Source organism: Aulostomus chinensis, chromosome 21, assembly GCF_037954235.1.
Source record: "Aulostomus chinensis isolate RoL2024-O1b breed Wild chromosome 21, RoL_Achi_v1.0, whole genome shotgun sequence".
Taxonomy (NCBI): Eukaryota; Metazoa; Chordata; class Actinopteri; order Syngnathiformes; family Aulostomidae; genus Aulostomus; species Aulostomus chinensis.
Window position 1 is genome coordinate 5,943,053 of NC_141340.1, and position 24,347 is coordinate 5,967,399.

Consider the following 24,347-nt stretch of genomic DNA (forward strand, 5'->3'; position numbering starts at 1 on the left):
TTGCGGTTGGGGCTGTGGGAGTGGAGGACGGGGGGGGGGGTACTACCTCAGCAGCACATCTGGTGGTGACCATGTGGACTGAGTCTCCCCCCCCCCCCCCTTTGTGGTGGTGAACGGGAGCAAACATCGACCCCTCCCACACACAAGCTGCCCACCAGGCTCTTTAATTTAGAAACTTGAAGCTTTGTTGTTTTCTTTTTTGTTTGTTTGTTTGTTTGTTTTTTTCTCTCCTTCGTAGTGACGATGACACTGAAAAGATCTCTGGACAAAGGTGATAGGCTGTGGTCGGCGTTTAGAATTCCTCTATAAAGTGGCCTTACTGATAGAAACTGCTGCGTCATCTGAAGGGAACCTCGCTTTGTCGTCTGGATCTTTGTGGGGAAAAAAAAAAGAGAGAAAGAGAAGAGAGAGAACGGATACAAAAGGAAAAGAAAAACATCCTTCCGTACAAGAATGTAGTGCTCTTGTAGTTTGCCTGATGAATATGAATACTAACTGTCTTTCATATCGACTGTTTGAATTTTTTTTGCTGCCATGAATTTATCTTGGTCTCTTTTAGGTATCAGCAAATTAAAGCTTGTATCTAATCCCAGAACCATTCTGTGGTAACACATGCTTTACCAAATGTCTCAGTGTCAAGAAGATGATGGGAAAAAAATCACTTTAAATGCTTTTTATTCATCCATATTGAGTGAAGTGGTACATTACGACTATTGCTTTTTTTTTAAGATTTGAACTTTTTATTTTAAAAGTCTTCATGACAGTTGTAGAGATGGTTTATATTTATTCCACGGGAGATGATTCCTGGTCACTGGAACGGTTGGGGATTAAAAGGTTAGCTCAGATTATTTGAGGTGGGGTTTATCTTTAGTGGATGTGGGTCTTGAGGCGCTGAGCAGTGGTGCTCTGAATTAAAAACATCTTTTATCCACCATAAATTGGCCGCCAAATCCATCGATATACGTCCATATGTACCTTGTGGTTGTAAAATTTTCACGGCTTTATTTTATATAGAACTTCCTTAGTAATTTTAGCAGCGATTTCTACCTTATTTTTCAAGGGGGAGGGGCCTATATTTTCAACTATAAAACTTCCTTAATATTCCTACGCTTGCTGCACGCTGTATTAGTCCGCAACTCCGCCTGCCAGCCGTTTGAATCAAAGTAGTGCTGCGGAGTAATGCTTCGTGCGTAGGAATATGAAAAAAACAACGTAGAGCTAAGAGAAAAGGGTCTGGTCAGACAGCGACAGAAAAGCAGTCCAAATGTTACAACTGGAACGTACATGTAAGAATAGAAAATATACGGATTTTTTTTTTTTTTTTTTTTTAGGTTGGCGTTGTTTTGGTGGATGATTGCTAGTTTTTTTGCTGAGCGTTGCTACCCTCGACTTCTCACCGCGGCTGACGCGCCTCCCCTGAAAGTAAGATTTCAGGTGTCGCTCTGAAGTCCCACTTGGAACCACCAGAGGGCGCTACCCATAAAAGCTCCCTTGCTGAGTTCCTCTGGAAACAGGAAGCAGCTGTCACCATGGTAACGCCCAGCTTTATTAGGCTATGTTTTACTTCAGCTGCTGTTGATGCAAAACTGAACGTAGCTAATGAAATGAAAAGCTGTTTTTTAAATTTTGTTGACATTATTCAGTTCAGATTTGCCTCACTGGTAATCTGAATTAACCTTTTAATGGGGAGAGCGAACATCCTGAGTTCCAGTGTTAATCATCTCTAATTAATTAGCCGTTTGTCTGGTAAAACTCATACAGCGTTTTAAGAGCATAGATATCTTTATAAAGGTTAAGAACTGGATTTATGTTCTCTGTGTCTGTCTTTTCCAAAAGTGTTGATCGCTACATTAGGAGGAAGTCAATTATATTTGCAATGAAAAGAGCCAATAAATATACATTAAAAAAAGTAAAATCTTATTAAAGATGTCTGCAAGTTTAATAAATATGGGTTTTTCTGACCAGTGTAGGGAAAAAAGTGACTGTCCATTTGTGGTTAATGTGTCAACCTGCCCTCCCTCGAACAGCAGCCGCCTCTTTAATACGACAGAGAAGTGGGAAACGATTCCTATATTTCAGAAAAAAAAATCCAGCAAATCTAATAAAAGCGAGTTTCCCCACAAATGTGTAATTGAACGAGACTGTAAACTTATTAAACGGCGTCTTTAATCATGGAGTTTGAACACATGTTGCCATTTATTGAGGTTAATCCCTCTTCTTCTTCTTCCTCCATGTCTGTCTCTTCATGTTTGTGTCTCCTGGGAGTTGGGGGGGGGGGGGGGTGAGATGAGCAATTTTTTTTAAAGCATACAGGTTAGAATTTAAATATTTGTAATTAATTGTCACACTCGTGTCCCCCCCCCCACCCCCCCTCACCTTCTCAACATCTGGGGGATCTGAAAATGTCATAGTGCCGAGGAGAGGGTTCCAGTGACCTGTTAGCTGAAGGAAAAGAAGATTTTGTTTATTGTTTGTATTTCCAGGTGGTGTTGGTATTTTTCACTCAATAATGCAAATTTGTGTGTGTTATTTAGGTCATGGCTGTGTGGTGCTGTACATTTGAAAGATATTTCTGTCCCTTTTGTGCTCTGAAGTGGCCAAATTATATAAAAAAACAACAACAACAACACACAAAACATTAGTTGAGTTCAAATAAACTGGCTAACCATCCTCAGTAGTGCGGCTCAACTAAAACGTCTCGAAATGACTGAAAATCAAACTGAGTTAGAACTGTTCAAGTCAATTAAATAAACTCATCTTGAAAATATGAGAAAACTTTGCACGCAGTTTTACAACCTACCGTTGGCTGCTGTGTTGCGCTGTCACTCTTCACCTGGCTTGTGGAAGCCTGAGCGCTGGACTGGTGACACAACACAGCAACAACAATCAGACAGACAAGATTTTTTTTTTTTTGGTGTTGTTACTCAGAATCCTTTTGATTTCGACCCTAATTTCATTTCACGTTGATTAATCCATTTGGATCTGGTGGTTGAGCGACAGCTGTAATCAGAGTCACAGAGTCGGTGGTTGCACAAAACATGTGGCTGAAATTCAAGTTGTTGCAAAATAAACAGCAAATTTTGAAGAGAAAATAAAAGTCAGGGCAAAAGCAGATGTTCCTATCAATCAGTGCTTTTCTTTCTTTAAGAAAAACAAAATCAAATGTTTCATCTTACCGTGGCTGCGAGAATGAATCCAACCAGGAGAAGTGCTCCAAGTCCTCCCATCTTCAACACAGTCTCCTCCTCTCTGGTCTTGACGCTTTTATAGCTGTCGTGTGTCAGTGGGCGGAGTCAGCGTTGACCCCTAGTTCCATATCAAGGTTGAACTTGCCGTTCACAGTAATTATTCTGGAAAATTTGAATAAAACTTTGTTCTTTCAGTTGGACTGCAATAAAGTCAAAACGGAATCCTTAGTGGACGAACTGCAAACTTTAACAGGCAGTGGAGGAGGAAGTATGCAGTTCCTTCACGCAAGCAAAAGTAGAAATACCTCAAAAAATAGTACTCTGGTTAATACTCTGCATTCAAACTTCTACTAAAGTAAAAGTAGACAAAAAACTGATTTATTACAGTTTTTAGAGTTTACTTTGGAAGTCAAAGTACTCATTCTACATGGTATTTTATATTTTTCTTTGTCAGATCTTTCTCGTCAATGTAAAGTTTAACTGATGGCTTCAGATAAATTCGGTGGAATAAAAAGTAAAATAACTCCTTTGAAATGTAGAAGAGTAAAAGAACAATGTCGTCCAAAATAAATACTCCAGGACTTTATTTTCATGTTTTAATGCCCACTTCCTGTTTTATTTTGAAATATCTTGTCATGGATTATACTTCTTGTATTGTCGTGCCATGATAGTTGTCGCTTGCCAGGTGTTTGAATCTGCTGGACTTATTCATGCTCGTTTCCCTGCTGCCCTCTCATACGACCTCCGACCTTCCTACTTAAGATTCAGTTTGGTGCCCGTATTTTTCAAAAACCTTAAAAAAAGACTAAATCTTCCATAATCCAGAGATTAAAAGGTAAAAGGTTGTGTTTGTTTGTGCCTGCAAGTTTTTGACTTTGAACTTCAAACAAAGCTACAAACTCAAAGCCAAGTTCCTCTGTTCAGTAGAAACTGCAGGAGAAAGATACAGGACACCGGCCTTGTCTGTAAAGTGTGCGATCAATTCTGGTAGAGAAGAAGAAAACACGCACAAATGTCCGTTTATTCTTATTGGATGATGACTGTGGAATTTAATTTTTTTTTTTTTTTTTTTTACACTCAGCTGACTTTATTACCTTTTAGCTAATCTGGAATTCTTCTTGAAAACAATGAAAAAGGGAACTTTTACAGGTGTAACGAATGTCTGATGTGACAAGAACGTTAAATAACCAGCACAGATCTGCCAGTCCCCGCTTTAATGTTCCCGACTGGGTTTTCATCAGTTTGTAATCCACCAATCCCAATCAAGCGTCCTTCATTTGTTTCCCATTTTCTGCAGCTTCAACGTCCAGCAGCCTAATGTCACCAATTAGCGCGACACTGATTATAAACTCCACAACTCTTCTTTACGGCCTCTTCCATCTTGTGTGAATGTCCACTGAAAAATCCAGCATTTTCCTGTCAGTGCAGAACTTTATTTTTGTTTTTTTCCCCCTGCTAGCTTCCATTTCAGAGCCACCCGTTCGTGCTAGACTGGAGATGCAGGACACACGTCTCTTTACTGCCTCCTGTATTTTCTATCAATAGATTACCATACAGCTTGCAGTTTTCCACGCGCTAGTACGCTCTGTTTTTTTTCCCCCCAACGGCGTCCATGTCCATTTTGGACTGGTATTTGACTGCTGCCCGGCTGAGGACAGAAACGGAGGCCTGTCTCGTTCACCTCAGAGTTGCATCATCAACTACTTGTGTAGAATTCTCCTTTGTAAAGGAAACTTTTTTTTTCTTTTTCTTTTTTTTTTAAAAAGTGACTTTGTGTAATGTTCCTTTATGTGTCCTCAACAATCTCACCTCTTTATCGGCTTCCTTTGTGGTTGCCATACGTTTGTCAAAATTTCGTACTCCAACAGCATGAAAGACACAACAAAATTAATCAGCTTCTTAAAAGAAAAGTAAAATTTATTATTCCTGAACCACAAAATAGACTTCTTTGGTTGTACAAATTCACTAGTTACAGTCTTGTATGAGCTCTACCCCATCCACTCTAGGACTTTTAACCCTTTACCCTCCAAACTATTTGCAAGTAAAAGCCCCCCAAAGAGAACTTGACACAACAGAATAACACAAAAAAACACTTCATCAGTAATGTAGTGAAACCCATCTGTAAAAGATTTATCTACTGTACGTTAAAAAAAAAAGCCATTGTAAATGTTATCAAACTGAATTTCAGTCAGTGAGCGCAACATGGAAAGCTATAATTAGAAAACCCTACATTAAATTAACACAAATGCTACTATGCTGTGATTATGCAAAAAAATGTCAGGTGTATAGACTGACACAAGCAAAGAAAAAAAACAACAACAACAACAGAAAAACAGAGTATGTGATGAGATCGATTCTGGAGAGGGTTGTTTTTTTTTGTCGTTGTTGTTTTTTTAAAAAACAAAAACAAAACTCGGCTCCGCCTCTCTGGACTCTCCCATTAACAAACCAATATACATGCAGAGAGCATCCCGGCAACCAAACCCGCCGAAACCCAGACAACAACATGCTGGGGTCCGGGTCAAGACTGGCTCAGTTTCACATCCGAAGCTTGCTTTCCTTTTTCAGTATTTATACATTATTCACACAAAAATAAATGTTTGTTTGTATTTTTTTTTCCTCAGTGGCATCAGATTTAAATTAAGCAGAAAAAAAAGAAAGAAAGAAAACAAAACACCTGCTACCTTCAACGTCACTCTGGAATATCTCCAGCTGATGCAGAGGGAGAGAAATGAACGATTCACGAAGATAAAGTCAAAAAGCATGACCCTAAGAGGGAAGTACCATTATTTATTTAATGATGCATGATCCCAAACTTCATTTTCCCAGCAGCTTCCTCCAGTGTGTTCTTATTAAATTAGGGGAATGTTCTACATCTTAATTGGATGCTCCCTTGAATTCTACTGACATTATTTGGCAGCATTACTTTGTTCAAGCAGTCTAATGTGGATATGTTTGCCATAAAGTGATACGCAGCACATTAGTTTGGACTTTTCTAATCAATTCCTTACGATAAATTAGACACACATCTATAACAGTGTAAAAACAGGGCCTTTGATTTGACTAAAATCATAAAAACAATAAATTATTTAAGATACACGCAGTTTAAAAAGCTGACCTGGCAGTGCAAGAACGATATGTAGTTTTATTTTTGTTTTAAAGCTTTCTGTAATGTGTGACAGTGAAGGTAGCAGGATGTTCCCTCAAATATATACACACACACACACTCCTGTCTGCCCTGAAAACACTCTTGACATTTTACAACCTAGTCACTGAAAGCGTGTTAGTATCTCTATCACCCACTTCTTCTCTCTTCCAGTAATATATATTTTTTTAAAAACAGCAAAAATCATTGGGAGATTTAGAAATTTAAAAAAAAGAAAAAAAAAACAAAACTAAAAACATGGGTCACCCTTTTGTTAAAATTGATGAGCTTCTAATAGGCAAACAGATAAAAGCACGTGGTTGTGTGAGAGGCAGTCCTAACTACCCGCGCTAGCTTGGTTTTCTCGTCCTCCAGGGGACTCCATGACGACTCGTCCACAGACTGCAGAGGCAAGACTGGCACGCAGGGTTATTAGTGAGTGTGGAGACTATCAGTGGATCTAGATCTGCTCTACTGACACTCTAGTGTTTTGGTGACTGCACCTGCAGAGGATGCACTTGTGTGTGCGCGTGTGTGTGTTTGCCAGTGTATATGAATGTGTGTGCCATCCCGTCTTCTCTCAGTGTGAGGTGTTATGTGGGCACAGCGGTTTCCAGGCTGCGGCGACCCTGCCTCAGTTTACGCTTGTTGCTGTACAGCGCCATTTCCTCCAGGGCTGAGGTGGCGGGGAGCGGGGTGGGGGCCTCGGCCTCAGGGCTCACAGGGGGTCCTAGACGGGAACGGGACAGACAGAAAACCAAACATTCAGACCCTTCTGACACTCACAGACAGACAGCAGCTGTAGAGACGGGGAGGAGTTTATGGTCGGAAAATAGAGGACTGACAGGAGAAGGGACGGATCCCTGAAACCTGCAACCCAACATTCATCAGCAGCTGGAGACGAGCAGGAGAATCAGAGTGAGGCAGAAGTCTGACAAAGCTACAGACTGCAACAGCTGCCAGGCTGAGTCAGGATACACCATTAACCCATTCAGACCTGAAGCCCCCAAGGGCTGCTCCACCTTTGACACACCTGAGGGAGCAACGAGCAAAGTCCATATATAAAAAAGTATTCTATGATCAGTTTCTGTCTGGAACAGAGGCTGAAAAATAAAGGTTTTAGTGGATGTTGACAAATCAAGTTTTCAGAAAAACCCTCAGAGGTTTGAGCTCGTCTAAAAAAATGACAAAGGTTTTTCTTAGTGTCTTTAGGTCTGAATGGGTGAAAAAAAATTGTTTCCCCTGAAGTTGGCTCAAAGCTGGATTTAAGTAGTAACCGCTTCAAATCTGATTGTTTCTACGGGGGCTGTAATGAGCTGTCTTTATCCGTTTAACATTTATGTTCTGTTTTTCCATTTGTTCGGCTGGAAGACTGGAAGTGGGCGTGGCCTGCAGATGCATAAAGGTGTGGAGTAAAATCCAGAGTAAAACTAAAAAAAAAAAGTTACAAGTTCCAAACTTATTTGATGTAAAGATTCAGTTTAGTTTGGGTTAGGGTGCCACTCGAACACACACTCATACTGGTGATGGTTGGTACTGGCAGCACTGGGAATCATGGGACTGTCCATGTTTTAGTTTACAGGATCTTCAGTTTGTTGGAATCATTATTATAAGTCGTGTTTAGCTTTAATTGTTGCGGAAGGAACGCGTGCGTGTGGTGAAGGACCGGCTTCATCACAGCTCATCACTTTTTCCTTCCACAAAATATCTACCTAAATATTCCATCCAAGTTGTGGTTTTGTTCGTCCCTGGTTACACGGTTGACCAGTGTCGAGCTGCCTATCAACACAGAGTTACTGAAAGAAACGCAGCGCTGGATTAAACCAGAACAAAGATGAACCTGTAAATCCTGGTTAGTGTGTGCTCATAGGTTGGTCTATGTGATGGATGGCAGCAGGCAAAGCGCGCGCGCGCGCACACGCACACACACACTTAATGCTAGAACCCACAGTGATGCCACAGTTTGCAACTTGACTAGCAGATTAGAGTTTAATTGCGCAGAACAACACACACACACACACACACGTGTTCCATACATACACACACAACCCCACGATCACACACACATGCACACAGGATCCTACCAACAGGAGCTGCTTATCCCAGGTAGTCACCTGAATCAAAGGGGACAGAAGAACATTGTGTAACCTGGTAAACACGTTCCGCCGCCTTCTTGAGCTCACGCCATGTTACTCACCAGGATTACTGGAGCCGTCGTCAATGAACTGCATTTCGTCAACCGCATCAGGAGACTGGAGGGAAAGAGGAGAGGGTTAGTGACGGGGCAGCTGAGGGGGACGGGGGAGGAGTTTTAGTAACCAGTACTCCCAGGAAGCCTTCACCATGGGACCGGCGGTGGAGCTGGCAGAGGGAGACTGAAGCTGAAGCTCCCCAACTGTCAGAGCCAGAGAGGCCAGAACACCTCTACAGGCCTACCCTACTCCCACCCCCACCCCCACCATCAGAGAGACTGGCAGGTTATGAGGAAAGAGATTAAGTCAGCTCATCAGTTCCGGGGTTGGTTCACAGAGTCAAGATTTCCTCTAGAGTCGCTGTACAGAAGATGCTTCTCCTCTACAGACACCAGAGTCTGCTGCTTCCTGCAAGGTGACGGTCATGTGACCAATGCACATTAGTGTCAATTGTGCTTGGATTAATTGTTGCAGCTCTGAATTCATTGAGTAGGACCTCTGGAGTTTGATCTTTGCCTTGCAGATGGTAGCAGCCCCCCCAACTGACACCATCCAGCCTTCACACACTACCTCAGTCAGTTTCTGTGCAGAATTCACAATCATGATTACATTCAGCAATGTCAACAACCGCAGAGAGAATAATACACAGACTGATGTCGCTGTAAACAAGGCAAACATTTAAAGGCTTATATAGTGACAGTGTGACAGACAACCACAGATACTTGACCCCCCCCCCCAACCCCAAACCCCACCCACAAATGAAAAGACCAACAAGCTCCGCTCACTCCAGCAGCACCAGTCAAGGATTCCCCTGCTTCCCCGCCCATCTCCTCCTCCTCCACACCAGGAGGAAGAAATCACCTGTTCCAAAACAGACCTGCACAAAGCTACCACCTGAAGGAGAGTGCCTGAAGACCTTCAGTGCACATCGGTGTTTAGCTGGCCCATGCGTGGAGAAACACAGCTGATGGAAGTGGATGTGAGAGTGGATGAGATGCAGAGTTTCACCCCCGGAACCAAATCTGGTTAGTGGGATCAGAAACTATCTCTGCGAAGAGTTGTTACAGTCCATGATGATTAGTGAGCTGGGAATAGTGAGTGGTTACTGCTAAAGATTACATTGGTGAGTGTGAGGTGAACAGGGGAGGCAGAGTCAAGAGAGACTGAGACCTGGGCTGATCTGGTGCCTCCATTATTTGAGTAATAATCTATTTTGATTATGCAAGTGAGAATTAGTGAGCCACACCACTGTAGTCCAGAGCAGGAAGTACTGATCAATCACTGTGGCGCACCAATGCCTCTTGGCTTAAGAGAGAATCTAGAGGGGAGAGGCAGCAGGGAAAGCCAGGGGAAGGGGAGAAGGCCTGGGCCCCAGGAGCTCAGCATGCAGCCAATACCTGGATGTCGTATACGGGTTTGGAAGAAGGAATGGCAGCAAACTGTCGGTAGTCAAACTTCTTTGACGACAGGGACTAGAAGGATAGCAAACAGGAATGAACAGAGGTAGATTGAGGGGGGGGGAGGAGCAAGGAGGGTGGGAGAGGAGGAGAAAAGGGTGAATGAGGGGAAACGTCATAAGGAGAGCAGAGGGGAAATGAAAAGGAGAGGTAGGAGGCCGAGAGGCTAATGGGTGACTGGTACAGCCAGCTGTGGCGTGTGATGAGAGGACAGCATGTGTCCCCAGCTCTGACTGGCTAGAGTGAAAATGAGCAAGATGGTGGATTAATGGCATGAAGCAAATCTCCTGTTTTACCTTTCCAACTTGGGCAAAGACTGTCGTTTCCTCTCTCAGGCACAGCTAAAACTACAAAGTCAGTCTTACAGCTTTATTGAAATATTTCATATGAGCCCTAGAAATCCAAAGAGGGACGACGATGCTTTCATATTCACCCTTTTACAGATGGCAGTTCAAGGAAAAAAAAAAAAAAAAAAAAAAAACAACCCAAAAAGGTTTAACACTTACCAGCCTGCCCGGTGAGGTCACTCCTCGAGGGCTGAGCTCTGTTGGACAAAAGCAGAAATATTGGACCAGTAAAGACAAATTAAACAAAACAACAACAACAACAAAATGGACGTAGTTGTCAGAGTCCTAAATAGCAGAAAATTAAAAAGCACAAGATTCCGTGGCTTGGCCTCACTGTGTGAATGTTACTGTCCATTCTCAGGTTGTACTCCTTAGTCCTCCAAACTAAAACATCAGAGTACGTGAATCAGCCTCCAAGCTGGTCTAGACAGCAGCCACGTACCTTCCATCGGGGTGGGCGAGGGGGTGGGCGCAGGCGAGGGCGACTCTGTCAGCTGGTCTAATGTCCCACGTTTCTTTCCATCCCGAGACTTGGCAATGACCATCTGAGCTTTTAGTGCATCCTGTTCCAGCGACTTCATTCTACAATTGGGACAAACACCATCAGACAACTGGAGGGAAATGAAGACCTGCATTAGGAGACAAAGACTGACAAAGCCACACACCGCTACGGGTGGGGGGGGGGTAGTACTCCTTGTCCTGGTTTGCTGTGACAAACAGTTTGAAATTCATCTCACATTAACAAGGGAGGCATTCCAGGAAAAGGACGACCTACTGCTAGTAGGCTTACCCTTCACTCACAAGTAGCTTTTGCAAACTCACTGCGGGCTGTGTGTTAGTACAAATGACAGAATGAAAACCAAGAGAACAGCAAGGCACGAATGGAGGTGGGAGAGGTGCTGCAGAGAGGGGGAACCAGAGGAAGCTAGAAATGGAGACAGCAAAGACGTGCAGAAGCCAGACGGCAGCAGAAAGGCAGTGAAGCACTCTCAGGGTTGCTGCAAGTGCTTGCTTTGATCTTTCAAGATCTCTGCCTTTGACAAAAACACCAAAGCACCCCAGCACACCCCCACGATGCTGTATGTCCGGCCCTGGCGGCTGGGGCCGAGGAGCAGACCTGAGCTGGGAGGCTGCGGAGGAGGAGGTGGAGGATGTGGGGGGCTGGGGAGCTGCAGTGGTGCCCTGAGATGCCCTCACTCTGGCTTGGTAGAGCCTCTTAGCCAGGTCCTGCTCATACTGCCTAATATCTTCCTCTAGACCACAGGGCCTGAGCCCCACAAGGCCACGGGGAGGGGGAGGAGGAGGAGTACACCAAGACGGAGGAAGAATATGAAAGAGTGGGGGAAGGCAGGAAGGGAAGGCACACAGAAAAAGAGAGGAAAACCAAAGAATGGAAGGTAAAAAACAGTGACACACTCAGGAGAGCCAGGAAACATAAACAAGTTCAGTTTTACAGATGTGAACTTTGAAAAGACAGACTGGTGGTGTCACAACGCTCGGTCAACATGCACGCTGAGCTACTCGTGACTCGTACGCAGAAACTGAACCCTGTTGACCAGGATGACCAAATCTGTGATACAGATAAAACAGCATGGAGACAAGACGGTTTTGCCAGCTTGTTATTGACCTTTTAACGCCAAGCTGATCACCATCTAGTGACAGTAATTAAATAATTGTGAAAACAAAACGCTAGAACAGCGTTAACACTGAAATGCGTTTTTCGACCGCATTGACTGATTTTCATTATTATTATTGAGTTTTGCTCCTGAGGAAAGAGAAGCTGAGCTCAAGAAGGTGTCGTCCTACCGTTACTCAAGCCTAGAACATCAGTGGCAGAGCTATCGGTCATTAGTTAGTTTGCTAGGTAGCGACCAACACGGTACGTCGGTGTCTCTGCAAGTGTTTGCCACTTTTCCTCAAAATGCAGGTTATTTGAGAATGACACTTTGGAAGAGAGTGGAATCTGCGAGGGCTCCACTCGAGACACCGTGTCAAAACGGAGAAAAACTTCCGTCTCCTCTCACAGATACTACGACACCATCTGTCTATTAGTTAGTGCTTATAGGCCAACCTGAAAATAACATTGGCTTATTAGACTGAATGCAACCTGCTTCACAAATCTAATTCCCACTGTTGGGTCCTGCCTGCTTATCCTTCAAAAATCCGTCCCGATACAGAAGCTTAACCTGTACTTTTACCTCATCGGCCTGTTTGGCTCTTTGTACTCTTATTTACTCGTGCTTGAATGCATGCTGATGTTATCACAAGGTTTTCATCATGTGTGAAATCTTCTTGCCTCTGAGATCTTTAAAATGAACTTTTAAACCAAACATTATGCTACTATGAGCTGCAAGTGTCAACAAGAGAAGCAGGAGATCTTCAAGATGCAAGATGTGCCTCAACCTTGTAGTGATCAGGGGAAAATACTGAAATATGTTCTAGGCTGGTATCAACTGAAGGCCAAGGAAGAAAATATTCCAGAGATTATAACAGATAAATGTTTTAGTACAAGAAAAAAAAAAATCACAACTGCTTGTTTTTCTCACTTTTTATCATCATCATCATCATCATGAGCTGCTGGTCAGAATAATGGAGTAATCATAACACACTGGTAGTTATTATGGAGAATATACTAAATTTACTTTAAGTAGCTAGTCTACTGCTAGCTGCACTGAGTGTCGTCACCCTGTAATTCATGACACATCAGTATATCTAACTGCTATGAACACAGATACACTGAGCCCTGAAGTGAAGAATACCTGATGACAAGTCAGAAAAGTTGGGTTTACCTTGCTGCTCTCCACATGGCTCTCTTCTCTGCCTCCAGAGCTCGTTTCTCAGCAGGGGAGAGGTCTTTGTCGGGGGCCACCGCCAGTTCTGGGCTCTGCATGCGGAGTCTCTCTTGATGCCTGCGCTCAGCTTTGGCTGTACGGATGGGAGCCGACGACTCGCCAGGGTAAACTGGGATCAGACTGATGAGACACACGAGAGCAGTGATGACCTCTGTGACAGCAACACATGAGACTTCATGTATTTAATAGTGTACAATGTCGGTACCCGCTCATGGAGTTGGGCCGCTGCTCCAGCCTGAAGCTGTCCTCTAGAGAATTCCTCTGAGAGTCTCCCTTCCCATCGACTGAGGAGGGTCTACATTCAAAAACAACTAGACGTCAGCGACAGAAGAACTAGAACCATGTGTAAATAATACGATGACGCTGCCATGCTTGTACCCTGAGCTGCTGCAGTAGCTTGGCGGTGTTACGTTGTAGCTTGGCGGTGTGGAGCAGTGCTGTGATGGCGTCGACACTGGTTCCACTTTGTACTCCACTCCGTCCAGCAGCACCTTGCCCGTGGCCTTCATCTGTGCCACCTGCTTTGCCAGGTCCTCCTCTTCATCCTCATCTTCTTCATCTAGCAGGTATTCCCGCGCCCGCTGCTCAAACTTCCTCTCTGAGTGGAGACAAACAGGTCAGTTTTTCAAGGTGGTAATTGTCAACACAATGGGACGCTCAAAGAGACAGACTGGAAACCGACCTTCCTCCTCCCTCATTTTCTTGAGGTCATCCTCTCCAACGAGGGAGACTCGAGGTTTGGGCTTGTCTGGTGTTTGCTGCTTCACGTCAATCTCAAAGTACTTCTGTCGGTCCCTGAAGGAGCGCTGCTCTGGGCTGTCCTTGCCACCAGGAGAAGGACTCTGAGGTTAAAGAAAGAAAAAAAAAAACGAAGGACAAAAGAAGAAATGAATGATGACATATGCGGGGATCACAACACCAGACTGGAGAGACAGGGACAATATTAATCAATTAAAACCACATTTCATTGCTTCTGCAGGATTTCTTGCCAAAAGCGGAAAAGAGACAGCGAGAAAAAAGCGTCACAGTCCAAGAAGCAGGAGAAAAATTGCAATCGATCCAGAACCCAGCAGCACCCTTTTGCAATTTCAAGTCAACTACATGGCAGCTGTTCCCATTCTTGTTGAGCAGATAACCACCACCGATCACACCCAAGCACTTCTCAACCCAGATGGAGGACAGGGCTGGTCTCAGCTACAGTGGAGGCGGTGGGTACCTGCAGATCCAGGGACAGCCTGGAGAGGCGAGGCACCGCTGCCAGGCTCATATACTCCCGACGGGGGGACCGGGGGGTCACACCCTCGCCAGCTCCCTCCTGACCTTCTAAGCCATCATCAAACACCTCGTTGTTCAACTCAGGCTGAAAAAGCCACAGAAGTTGTCACCAAGCTGTCAAACTAAGGTGACTGAGAGCCAGCGGATTTTCTCAGAAGAAACAGTCTACTTCGACAGCTGTAGGGTCAACAATCACTGCTTTAAGAACTTCTCCAATGCCTGCCTTCCCACAAAATCTGCTCTTTTGAAAAAATTAGAAGAAATTTCCAATTTTCCCTTTCATGTGTTTCACGTCTAGTTGTGTGCATAAAATATTTCAGTCAGCATCTGTACTCACCTCTGGAGAAGGTTGCTTTGGGTGGAAATTGTTCCTCACGCCATACAAGTCCTGGTGGGCAGAAATAAGCAGTTAGTGAAGTGAAGAGGACCCTGAATTAGGACTAAGACAGAGACATGGAGCAGGCAGACTCATTAGCAGCTAACAAGAGGATGGAATTTTAGTACATGAGCCACACATGGATGGACGAATGAATTGAGAGTCAACGCCAGAATGACAGATGATGCCACTTGGGTACAAAACCGATGAACGCATTCCACACGTCACAGCACGTCACAGCCCCCCCGACATGGTGCAAGCGTTGTTCAGGACAGCCTGCTCCAGTCAGGAGGGGGTGGGGGGGAGGCAAGACCAACCAATTAGCACAGCATGCTCTGTTGTTTTGACCCAGGCGAGTCTGGGCAGCACGGCCTACCTGCGGCGGCTCCAGCACTGCTAGAGAGCGAGGCACGGCGGCAAACGCCTTGTATGCCTGCTTGACATTCATGGGGAACTCATCGGGCGAGGTAGGGGAGGGGGCGCGAGGCTGCAGGGAGGGGAGGGGGCATGGAGGGTTGGGGGAGGTTGATGTTGTCAAGGAGCCATGGGGAAGAAGAGGAGGAGTTGGGGAGGACAGACAAACAAGAGACACGAAGGAGAGGTTGGACTATGAAAAAACAGCAAGTTGAAGCCAGCAGAGCTGGAGGAGAACAGGTGAGCAGCATGACGGCTGGTTCATGTGAGAGACGGAGGGGGAGAGTATGCCAGAGAAAGACAGACAGTAGGGCTTGGAAAGTTTAAAGCCATGACAAATTTTTTCTGTATGAGCACCTTTGTGATAATAGTCAGGGAGACATGAACAGAATTTGGAGGGTTTTTTTTTCCAGTATTTATCAATTTGGTTTTGTTGCTTGACAAAAGAAAAAAAAAAAGAAGAAAAAAAAAGCTGCAGTTATGAGAAATGAGTTGGGAGCTCAGAGTTGGACAGGTTGCTCCTTTCGCAGGCACAGTCAGAGATAACCACCTGGGTGTCCCTGATAGCAGCACCTGCACACCTCGATTTGGTTCTAGTCTCACTGAAAAAGAAATCGTTCTTGTGCCATAATTCTCTGCATCGCTGCTCTACTGCTATTAGACCTGAGGTGAGTTCTGTGAAGGTGCAGGCGGCACAGAGCTGAGATTGGGTTGAGAACAGCCCTACGTGGAGGTGAGGGGTCTTACAGAGGTCTGGGAGTTGAAGGGGGAGGGGCCATGCTGGAAGGGGTTGGGACTGTGGCCGTCAGGTGTGGCCGGCGAGGTACTTGGCCGCACGCGCCCAACTGGGTGGATGGCACCTGGTCGCGTCTGCAGAGGAAGCAAGTGACCTGTTAGAGATGAAGTCGCGTGCAACCAGGAGCAGAAGAAAATCATGAAGGGAAATCAGGAGAGAATTACAACTGCACACTGGGTCAACAACTCCCAACACTTTTTTTGCTTGCTTGCAAAGTTCAGACCCACAAAAAGGACTTCTTCAAGCAGAACAAGGTCGGAATGATGTAAGCAAACAAATCCAGTGTGCAGGTAATCATTCTCTCCTGACCTGTTAGACGATCAAGAAAACATCAAACTTGGAATGACTGCAACTCAAAATGTTTGGTGGGATGAGTTATGACCAAATCATCAGATCTTAATATGAATATATTTTGCATTTATATGCATTTGCATTTTACGTGTGTTCAATTCTCCAGATTTCAGGCTGGATTCAGCCATGCTCAGGAATATAACTTAGTCCCACTCATTTGCTTCCACAGCTCACTTCGGAGCTCCGTTGGACACTCACTGATGATGATGTGCTGTCCTTGCCAGTGGGGGTGGAGGTGTAATGAACGTTTGCCTGTAAAAATATATGTTTATATAGTTAAATAAGGAATGGTAACAAAAAATGCATGGACGAGTGGCTTCCAACCGGGATTCAACAGTCAGCACACACGGATGCCACACTTGGGGTTCTCTATGGCCACGGCAGGCTAGTTTAGACGCCATCAAACAGTGCGACACCAGGTTTGCCTCCAGCTGCTTTAATAACCACTTGTAGACCTGTGCTTTATTTTTTGATCGTAATTTTTCTAATAACGTGCATCCAGTGTAAAAAAAAAAAAAAAAAAAAAAAGATAAAAGAACATTAGCAATTTAAAACTTAGCTCATGGAAGTGTTGATTTTCAACCAGAACATGAACTGTAAGTAGAGACATGAAGGACAACGTACAGACATCCAGCTTGCGTAAGGCAAAGCATCAGTAATCAGCTGGCCAGCAGTCACATGCTTTCAGTGCTAGAATATAGCAGACACCAAAGCTAAACTAGATTTTTTTTTTACTAACAGATACAGGCCTTAGAGCAAAGGGCACATATGCTTAAAAATAATATTCAGGCCAGAGCAGAGGGCCGTGAGACCCACTTACGAAGCGGGTCTCCCTGCCAGTACACAGGGAGCTGTTGGAAGAGTGGTGGCTGGGCTAAGGGTGGGAGGAAAGGTCGAAACTGTGAAATCTGCTTTAGTTTTCAATGTGGAGGTGACTCATGGAAAAGGAGAAAATAAAAGTTAAGAGGTGATATGAGAGCAGATGGTGAGTAATGGGGAGGGGTGGAGGGAGTTCTGGCTGCTCACCGGCTGGATGGTGGGAGAGTAAGGTGCTTCTCTAATGGGGCTGTCTGTCCGAGTGTAATCAGAAGACGGTGCCTGGAAGAGACAAAATGCAAACTTAACAACTTTCACTGAAGGAAGCAGGGAAGTGAGGTTACAATGAAACGGCACCACAAAATTTCACTTGTTAGTCTTGCAGTCAGCTGGTCTTCCACTACATTCAGCCACATTTGCTGGTCATGACATGCACTTTTCTGAAAGACCTGCGGACCATAATTCTTCCCTCACCCGCAGCTGTTGAAACAAACATTCCAACCGATCCTGACTATGTCCCCAAATACCTCATGAGCTGCTGCAAGCTTTTCGCTCACAGCAAAACATGCACCAGTTCAACTGGTTGTTATACTGAGTGTAACAAATTCAACCTAGATAAGCGTTATCTCCCCTCCATAGATCCTTCTAGAAAAGTAACATGGACAGGAGTAGTTGAGGCTGTGTTTCCAATATAGGCCAACATGTGAAAGACTGCATGGCGCTTTGGTAAACAGAGACTGAGTCGCAACAAGTTCCAGACAATTTCAGTATTAAAAGAAAATATAATTTTATTCAGGATACAAAATACTGTGATTCAGTTGAAGGGAACCCCGTGAGAAAACCGTCAAACTGTGCATATATTAACACACCATGCTGCCTCTAAACCACACTCAGGCAGGTGGCTTGCCTTGCTGAACAACCAGGGTTGCAGTTGGCCTTGTTTTCCGTAGCCTACAGGCGGCCCTGACAGGATCTGCGCCTCTGGAGGGAGGCCTTTTCCTTTGCGATTGGCCACCAAAAAAGGGTTTTCTTTGAAGCAGATGGGCTGAGAGTCCACCAGGCATTCCTCCTCTTCAGGTACAAATGTTGAATCCATCGTCGACCCAACACCGTCACTGCTGGCGGTTCCATTAGGAGAGAGCTGAGCTCCGTGTAGAAAGTCATGTTCTGTGTTTAGACTGGGGGGGGACACGGGGTCCGTGGGGCTGAGGGGGTGTGCGGGGTGGCCTAAGCTGAAGCCCAGCGGCTCTAATGGGGCTCCGTACTGGGCCTGCAGGGGGGCCTCCATGGGAGAAGTCAGACTTACAGAAGTAGAGAACTGAACAGAAGGAAAGAGGGAGGAAAAATGTAGTGAACAAAATAAAAGAATGATTGGAAGGACAGAGAGAGTCAATGAATACAAAATGGCTTCTTTGGTAGTGGTAACTGAATAAAATGAATTTTAACAAGTTTGAATGGTACCTCGGGGTTTCTGTAATTAGAGCGCTGCAGGGATAACCTGTGTTTGTAGGCTAACACAGAAGCTAGCATCACCATAGTTGTGTTCAACCAAACGCATATACATTTTTGGTTTTTTTACACTGCACTGAGCTAAACTTTTATGTTCCCTGAAGCATAAATGCATCTGTTAAAAGCACAAAGCTAACGTTATGCTATGAACTAGACCATTTTTATCCCAAATAGCTTTACGATGCGCTGTACTTGCTGGTGTATTTTCATACCAGAGAACAAAACACTGAAATGTTAATAAAAATAAAAGTTGCATTTTGAGACAAGGAAGCTGGACGTTCAACAACACTAACATGTTCCCAGGTTCAGGATTCCTTCGCCAGTCTACTGTTAGTCATTGTTTCCACCATCAAATTGCAATGATCTCCAAACACCCCTGTAACAAAGCGACCACGACACTAAGGTTATCAAATAATATCTCTGTGTATTTGAAGTTGTTAAAGTCTAAGTTCTTTACAGTGATGTCATCAAATTTCTAAACCTCAACGTTGTGTTTGACGGGTGAAACATTTTCATAATAGAGAATTAATTAACCCCGCAAAAAAAATATAAAGCTGTGATAAACTGGAATTGTCATTTAAAGTTACAAGTGCACTGAGGAAACCAAAAAAAGATCAACAAAAGCTGCGTTTTATCTGCAGACGGTAAAACACAGGGTTCAAACTGAAACAAATTAACTCGTTATCTATTCAGCTTGTCGCATTAACCTCTGAAATCTACTAATCAAAATATCTAATCAACATAATTAAAAAAAAAAAAATCAAGTTGAGGGACGTCCCCCTCAGCGGGTCTTACAATGTGGTTCTATAAATACACGTTTGACAGGAAAGCCTCCAGCTGCTGAAGAGAGTTACTCACGGCACTAAATTTTGCCTGAAGCACATTAGATAAGTTGCTCACTGGGATGTTAACTGGCTACGTGTTACGAGAGTAATGGTCACATTTCTGCGACCCAGAGCGCTCGGACAACTGCCTTAAATAACCATATTATCAGAGCAGGGAGACATTCAGGCTCCTTCAACTGTACTTAACGGAAAGCCTGCTGATGTCATGGCGCTCAGGAGGAAAGTATGCAACGTTTAACAGACCTGATACATTGGAAAATTTTTTCTTTTAACACAGTCAAAGTTACCAACGACAACTTTTAGTATTCATTGGATGTGCCCTTGACATGAGTGGTGATGACTGTGATAGCTGGACAAAGAATTCAAGTGTTGTGAAGCAGTGACGCGGCTCTACATGCTGACTATAAGAGTCTGCGGCGCAATGAGGGTCAGTGGGATGGAATGTGAATGAGTGCCCTTTTGGCACTGACACCCACTGTGAGGGACAGCTGGGGGTTCAGGCGTGTGAAAGGACAGCCAGCGTGCAAACACACTCAGCTAGAGGGGAGAAATGTGTGTCAAAGAAACCAGAGAAATTTATATTCATACGAGAGCAATAAATACGTTTTTGAGTTTGTTGGTGGTGAATTACATGTTTTAACACCTCATGATAGAACAAATGATAAATTAGTCAAGCACAAGCTCTTTACCAAAACGAGCTTTTAGTTTATTTTTTTAAACTATCAGTCCAAAAGTCCCCATCATTTTCATCGAGACGTTTAAAATATTTTAACTAAAACTAATATAAATTATTACAGGTAGACTTAATGCTCCAGATACATTTTAAGCAGCACTGTGAGTGTTAAACCGGCAAATCCAGCAAGCCAGGACAGCTGCCTGTGTTACGTAGGTTCCGTTCTCTATAACTGGCCTGAGATCTACAAGTAGACCTGAGAGTGTCTCCTATTGTAGATCCATTGGAAAAAATATGTGTGTGTGCATTTCACAGTAGCATATAACATTTGCTATTCGTTAATAAATGATTTTTCCCGAGTTAAAGAGGATTAAAAATGCATAGAAAGGATAGTTACATGCTTTGGTTGACAATTTCTCGAATAATTCTACAATGAATGTGATTTCAATGAAATCAGAATCATAAAATCTTTGGATTTAAACAAGGAGCAAATAGTAGACAGAAGAAGAGAAAAAAATACAAAAAGAAAATGTCAGAGAAGAGAAAAAAAAAAAACAACAATTATACCCCAGACATCTTTATACTCACTGTAGGATGTTGGCAGGACTGTCCTGTACGTCCAACTTAAAGTAAGTCCTTCAACAACTCAAAGGGACACTGTTCCTCTCAGAAGACACCCACCCCAACTGTCCAGCACCCCACCCACTCAAGAGTCTCCATCCAATTCAAAACCAGATGCAGGTTTAAAATATCGCTGAGGGGAGGCTGGTTGATAGCGGGCAGCTGTCTCTCCCCCCACCCCGTCTCACACAGACTTTTCTTTTTGAAATGATCAAGCTTTGGACGCTTGACTCGGGACAGAGCTCTTGAATTGGCCAGGTTTCATTTCATTTCATCACCTGCTTCTCTACTGCATTTATACTTGTAGTTGTGTGTCTGCCAGAGTTGGATGTTTTCCTTTAGTTCTCCATCCAGTGACGTTCCCTCCAGATCGGTCAGGCCTTCACACGGCGCGTTCTACAGTCCTCTTGATCCTCCTCAAGTTAATCCAAGGAACTAATGGTCACATCTGCTCTTCTTAATTGATAGAAGACACACTTACCCCACGCTGACTTGATATGTTGCATAGATGTGGCCAAGAAGCCACGGGGAGTGTGAGCCTGGCAGTCAGACATGTTGACTTGAGGCTACACACATGGGCAGAGGTTAAAAATCCTGCTCCTGGAGGAGCAACTGGTCAGCAAAGGATTGCGTGAGGTGTCTGTTTTAAGCGATGAAGGCCGTTTCAAACATAGCTTGCACAAAAATACTGTTTACAACTCATAGGTCATCTCGTTCTCAGTGAGTGGACGGGACTCTTTTTCAAAGATGTTTAAGAAGCGGGACAAACATGATGCATGAGCTGACAGGTTGTTGGTTTTTTGTTTTGTTTTTTAAAGGGGAATATTTTACCACTGCTGGAAGATATTAAAACATAAATAGAGACTCACCCTGTTGACCTTCTGCAGGCTGGTGGTGGGCAGCGCAGCCAGGGTTTTATAGTCAAGTTTTAGAGGTCCAGTGCCAATGTTCTAAAAGAGAATAAAGAGAAATGGAGGTGAAAGAAGGTCTAAGCTGAAGTTTACGAAACAACAAACATCTATTAAGAGTAAAAATGTTTTTGCTAATAGAGACCAATGTATGTAATTGTAGGAACCTGCTCCTGTTACATCAACTCTGACATTAATAGATAAAAAATAATAATCAGTTTTTTATTTTTATTTTTTTTGGTGTAACGTATGCTATGCTGGAAAGCCGGTAAAGCAAACATGCACTTCTGGGAACTTTCTTTACCATCTGAAACCAGTTTCGTCCTTGTAAATAAAAGATCCTCACCAATATAGTTCCTCCTTTAAAAAAAAAAATATCAGGATGCCTTTTTATTTGAATGCCTACTTTCATCTAGACTGTCCAACAGGTGGATTCCTCTAAATTGGCTTTTCATTCAATAACAATTGTCATGAAGTCATTTGAAGTAGGTCTATGCACATGGCTCAACAACGGTATACACATCTTGAAATCTGATGAAAAGCGGGGAAGAGTAAGATGACAAACTCTCATGGAGGCAGTGCTGTGGTATTTGTGATAAACCCCCATTTTTCCCAGACGGAAGCGGTGTCTGAGGTCCTGCCGTTGAGGAGTTTCTCACCTCAGTCTCCTCTTCTAGCAGGCGAGTTGCCTCCTCTCGCTCCAAGCGCATTCGCTCCTTCACCAAGAAAGGAAGGGGAGGAGAGCACAGAGGGGAAGACACCCAACCACACAGCCACACAAGTAAATGCGGTGAGGGGCGAAGTGATGGTGATGGGCCACAGTATTACAGGGGGGTAAAGTGGAGGAAAAACACAACAGTGGAGAGAAAATGGTATGGAGATGGGATGATTTTGTGTCACACCAAACACGCCAAAAGGGTAAAGGAGAGATGAGAGAAAAAAAAAACAGAGGGGAAAGAAAGTATAGAATCCACACAAGTTAAAAAGTACTCTATTCATTCGCTATGGGAGCAGAAAAAAAAAGCATGCAAGGTGGGACATTGCAGGAATAGCTCTGTCAAACACAATATCCACACAGGGTGCAGACGGGAAGCTTCATTCACCCGGTAACAGACAGACCCGAGCATCTAAAGCTGCTCCACGCTGCAGTATGACGCTGACTAGTTGTTGGCATTTTTCTAAGCTGTTAAGAGCAAAAGTGTTGTTTTCTTGCCTCGGTGTATTGCGAGCTAAAGGCTGATAAAATTTTACCTTCTGCTTTAACTAAAAGTGTAGTGGATTTTCAGCTTCACTCACCACTTTCTCCATCTCCTCTTTCTCCCACTGTGATGTCTCTCTCACCATCTCAGACTCCTGGGGAAGGAAGATTCAACATCCTTACAATCCCACCGAACGGCTACCGTTCATCCTGTGAGCTTTAGGCAGAAGCTGCCAACTCAAATAGATGCTATTTCCACGTGTAAATGTTCGGACAAAAGCTAAGTAAACACTGTGTCAAGGAACTACAGAATCAAGCATTTGATCAATCGACAGGCCCATACATTCCTTCAGTATGGGCAGTGTCCCAAAAGCTAATCTAGCTAATCTGGTGCTTTCGAGTGCTCTGGTGCATGATTGGAGCGAATGAAACTCCACTGCTGTTAAAAACTCCACCTGCTAACACCAAATTGCTGTGGTAGCACAGTGTTGGTGGGACAGAATCGCTGAACAAAACATTTGATTCATGTGTTGACTTAGCTGCTGCCATTTCAGATTCACCAAACGAATTCCTGGTATGTGGATGACTCGCACATGAAACAGTTGCGTGACACCGACACCCTGGTGTAGAGTAGAAAGAGTAGAAATGGGCTGGAGATTTTACTGTCCATCGTGGAGACCAATTCTGATTATTTCCATTATTGCTAATAATATTGTCAGAATGTCCTTTGTGTCCCTGCAGGTTTACACTGTAAATTTAAGATTGTTTAAGACCACTTTGAATAAAATTCAAGAATTAATTAAAAGCCATACTAGCAAAAAAGTTGAAAACAGAAGAACTGTCCTAATCCTCTACATTATTCATACACCGTCAAAATCATATCTAAGATCATTTTTGATCAAATTGAAGTATTTTTTAGGACAGCCTTGTTAGTGAGTGTACCTTCTGTATTATGTCCATCTCCTCTGGACTCAGGTCTCTGTCTATAGAAGAGATGCTCTCCATGCTGTTCTTACGGACAATGCCTGCTGCAAACGGGTTTGCGATGATGCCAGGAGACGCCTGTAAACAGACACATGCAGGTTTGAGGAATCAAAAAACTTTCAACCTTGTAGTTAAACAGATCCTCATCACTTTATTTGCCTTGTTCTCACCTCCACAGTTGCCACATTTTGGGGGTCAAAGCCGTCACACACCAACATGACTAAGGAGTCACCGATGGCCCGAAGCACTCGCACCGCCTCTGTGTGCGTCATCCCCAGCAGGCTGTGGTTGTTAACCTCAAGGATACGCATGCCGACCTGTAGTCGGCCGTCTCGGGCAGCTGCCCCGCTGGAGCTCACCTGAGTATCAAGTGTGACAATAATAATTTAACTGGAGTTCT

The 24,347-nt window shown here is 43.9% G+C and overlaps 1 protein-coding gene and 1 long non-coding RNA gene across 13 annotated transcripts in view; both read right to left on the reverse strand.

The window, feature by feature from the left end:
* Positions 1 to 2,147: 2,147 nt before the first annotated feature.
* LOC147241451 (uncharacterized) lies at positions 2,148 to 3,273 on the reverse strand. The gene is made up of 4 exons (XR_015110944.1): positions 3,177 to 3,273; positions 2,801 to 2,860; positions 2,377 to 2,442; positions 2,148 to 2,258 (listed from the first exon to the last, which is right to left on the reverse strand). It is a non-coding gene; the product is annotated as an uncharacterized LOC147241451 (long non-coding RNA).
* Positions 3,274 to 4,746: 1,473 nt separating this feature from the next.
* Positions 4,747 to 24,347, reverse strand: part of scrib (scribble planar cell polarity protein) — a 65,491-nt gene continuing 45,890 nt past the window's right edge. For 2 of the 12 annotated variants that reach the window (XM_086191668.1, XM_086191663.1), the window contains 19 exons: positions 24,118 to 24,306; positions 23,906 to 24,025; positions 23,062 to 23,118; positions 22,425 to 22,481; positions 21,727 to 21,807; positions 17,420 to 17,491; positions 16,592 to 16,645; positions 15,994 to 16,116; positions 14,794 to 14,844; positions 14,398 to 14,541; positions 13,864 to 14,023; positions 13,560 to 13,779; positions 13,387 to 13,476; positions 13,119 to 13,301; positions 10,772 to 10,911; positions 10,489 to 10,526; positions 9,923 to 9,997; positions 8,531 to 8,585; positions 4,969 to 7,063 (listed from right to left, as the gene is read on the reverse strand). In XM_086191668.1, the coding sequence (XP_086047794.1) occupies positions 6,927 to 7,063; positions 8,531 to 8,585; positions 9,923 to 9,997; positions 10,489 to 10,526; positions 10,772 to 10,911; positions 13,119 to 13,301; positions 13,387 to 13,476; positions 13,560 to 13,779; positions 13,864 to 14,023; positions 14,398 to 14,541; positions 14,794 to 14,844; positions 15,994 to 16,116; positions 16,592 to 16,645; positions 17,420 to 17,491; positions 21,727 to 21,807; positions 22,425 to 22,481; positions 23,062 to 23,118; positions 23,906 to 24,025; positions 24,118 to 24,306 (2,046 nt within the window). In that variant the 3' untranslated portion in view covers positions 4,969 to 6,926. Of the gene's footprint in view, positions 7,064 to 8,417; positions 8,448 to 8,530; positions 8,586 to 9,922; positions 9,998 to 10,488; positions 10,527 to 10,771; positions 10,912 to 13,118; positions 13,302 to 13,386; positions 13,477 to 13,559; positions 13,780 to 13,863; positions 14,024 to 14,397; positions 14,542 to 14,793; positions 14,845 to 15,208; positions 15,320 to 15,993; positions 16,117 to 16,591; positions 16,646 to 17,213; positions 17,268 to 17,419; positions 17,492 to 18,116; positions 18,528 to 21,726; positions 21,808 to 22,424; positions 22,482 to 23,061; positions 23,119 to 23,905; positions 24,026 to 24,117; positions 24,307 to 24,347 lie in introns of all 12 variants that reach the window. The other 10 variants (XM_086191674.1, XM_086191670.1, XM_086191664.1 and 7 more) reach the window with 10 other exon arrangements.